Source organism: Nicotiana attenuata, chromosome 4, assembly GCF_001879085.1.
Source record: "Nicotiana attenuata strain UT chromosome 4, NIATTr2, whole genome shotgun sequence".
NCBI classification, from domain to species: Eukaryota; Viridiplantae; Streptophyta; class Magnoliopsida; order Solanales; family Solanaceae; genus Nicotiana; species Nicotiana attenuata.
Genome location: NC_031992.1, coordinates 2,505,261 through 2,508,003, shown reverse-complemented (window position 1 = coordinate 2,508,003; position 2,743 = coordinate 2,505,261). Strand labels below are relative to the sequence as shown.

The 2,743-nt window shown below is 30.1% G+C and overlaps 1 protein-coding gene across 1 annotated transcript; it reads left to right on the top strand.

The window, feature by feature from the left end:
* LOC109224828 (ethylene-responsive transcription factor 5-like) lies at positions 618-2,053 on the top strand. Its single transcript, XM_019389370.1, has one exon. The coding sequence runs from the start codon at positions 756-758 to the stop codon at positions 1,593-1,595; it is 840 nt and encodes a 279-aa protein (XP_019244915.1). The 5' UTR covers positions 618-755; the 3' UTR covers positions 1,596-2,053.

The following is a 2,743-nucleotide window of genomic DNA, read 5'->3' as shown; positions in this document are numbered from 1 at the left end:
GATGTTAATAAACCTATTACTATTTGGGGAATCAAACAAGATTTTTTTAATTATATTTTTTATAAATATTTATTAAATATTTTTAATTATTAACTACCGTGACTTATAGTCTTTTTGATATAATTTTTAAAATATATAATTTTATTTCAGAAAATTTAAAGAATTTATATTTAAATTCACATAAAAAAAGTAGTCAGTTTTTTTCTTGTTATTCGAAAGATTCAAACAAATTGAAACGAATTGAGTAAAACTTATTAAAACCTAGAACCAAAAAGCAAAGTAGAAAAGGGCAAAAAGAGAATGAAAAAATAAAATAAAAAGAAGTAACGTGGAAGCTTAGGTCCTGTGGAAGACACAATAACCAACAATCATCAATGACTAAAAAAGACATAAAACCAACATCATCTCCTTTGTTTTTCTCTTCTTTTTTGACAAAAGATGAATAACTTTAATCATACATTACTTTTATTTTATTTTATTTTATAAAAAAAGTCAAGTAGTCCTCTTTTATACTTAAAAAGATAAATTGGATAACCCACACGAGGCTTCCTCTCTCCAACCAAGAAACCTCCTCTTAACCTCCACTTGACTCATAAATTTCCACCCTTTATAATCCTCCATCTTCACTCATTCTTTTCCACTCAATTCAACTCAAATTCCCTTTAATTCTTTCATATTTTGAACCAAAAAAAACCATCTTTTCCCCTATATTTTACCTTTACAAGTTTTTTTTTTCAATTTTTTTAAAGATTTAAATGGATCTTGATTTGATAAGGGAGCATCTTTTGGATGATGTTGCTTTTATGGAAAATTATTGTTCATCTTCAGAAACAAGTAGTACTCTTTATTCTCAAAACTCCTCTGTTTCTGAATCATTTGATTCTTTAACCTCTGATCTCAAAATGGAAACTTTCTCTTTTGATCCCACAAACTTTGCTCAAAATTTGAACCAAGAATTTAATTCCTTTGAATTTGAACCAAAACCCAACTTAGTAACCCCTACAACAATCTCAAATTCACCCAAAAAAACAAGTTTTAATGAAAGAAAACCTTCTTTAAATATTACAATACCTAATGTCAAGAAAACAGAGCAACCAAAAACAGAGGAGCCAAAAACAGAGGAGTTAAAAACAGAGGAAGTAAAAACAGAGTACTCTGTTCAGAAGAAATACAGAGGAGTTAGGCAAAGGCCATGGGGGAAATTTGCTGCTGAAATTCGTGACCCGACCCGAAAGGGAACTCGGGTTTGGTTAGGAACTTTTGAAACAGCAATAGAAGCAGCTATGGCATATGATAGAGCAGCATTTAAGCTAAGAGGGAGTAAAGCAATCTTGAATTTTCCACTTGAAGTTAGTAACTTTAAGCAAGAAAATAATGTGATTGAGCAAAGTGTAAATTTGAATTTAAACTTAAATTCAAGTGGGAAAAGGGCAAGAGAAGTGGTGAATGAAGATGAAGTTGTGGTAAAAAAGGAGGTAAAAAGAGAGCAAATGGTAACTCCTTTGACACCTTCAAATTGGTCTTCAATTTGGGATTGTGGAGATGGAAAGGGTATTTTTGAAGTGCCACCTTTGTCACCATTTTTGGTTTCATAAAATGGATTGAACAAATAAAAGGGATGTCCAAAAAAAAGAAAAATATGGAGTCCCTTTTGGGAAATTGGATAAAAGTTAATAGAAAGATCTATCGGAAACACAACGTCTCTAACCCCACAAGGTAGGAGTAAGATCTGTGTACAAACTACCTTTCCAAATTTTATTTATCGGATTACACTGAATTTATTGTCGTTGTTGTTGGATAAAAGTTAAAAGTACAAGATTAACCATTTGTCCTAAACAAGGATGACAAGTACAAAAAATTTGGTAAGAAACATGAGGTGATGGGGAAGAATGAAGGTTGTTTGGATCATGCATTTTTTTGTTCTCTTTGATTTGATTGATTATCAATGTAAATATGAACTCAGTCTAGAAATTTTGTTTGATTGGTTTATTCAGTTTGTATGCAATGGAAATGGAAGTAATGTAAATTCCTTTTTATTTTTATTTTGTCTCAACTTATGTGAAGCTCTTTTTTTAGTCAATTCTAAAAAATAATCATATTCATATATTTAAAAATAATTTAACTATGTATTTTCTATTTTATCCTTAATGAGATGATTTGTTGTCACCTAAATATTTAAGACTTGTTTTAGTTTTTTAGACCACAAGTTTCCAAAAAATTCTTTTCGTTCTTAAATTTCGTGCCAAATTAAAAAGTACGCCCTAATTTAGGAATGGAGGGAGGACTAATCAGATTTATCTGGCTCTAATCCGAATTAATAGAGTTATTGGGTTTAGAATATATATATATATTAAAGGATGCTCCCTAGTAAGAATGACATGCACAAATCTGAAAATTGTCCAAATTTTTTTTGTGTGTGTGTGTGGGGTGGGGGGGGGGGGGGTAATCCGGAAATCGTAAACTATGGGAATGCCATGGATCTTTTTGTTTTATTTTATTTCTCAGACTATGTCATGTTTCATGTAAATATGAAATTAATCTAAAGGTTTTGTCAGATTATAGATTTTCAAGCATTTTGATGAAAAATAAATAGAGTTTCAAGCATTTTTAATAAAGAAAAGTCAGCTTAAAGGTTGTATGTAATTCTTAAGGAAGAAAAAGCCAAAGAATTTATCTAAACCTCAAATCAATAATCCATACATGTAGTCAAATTGCCATGTAATTAGTATTATTTATCTTCCTT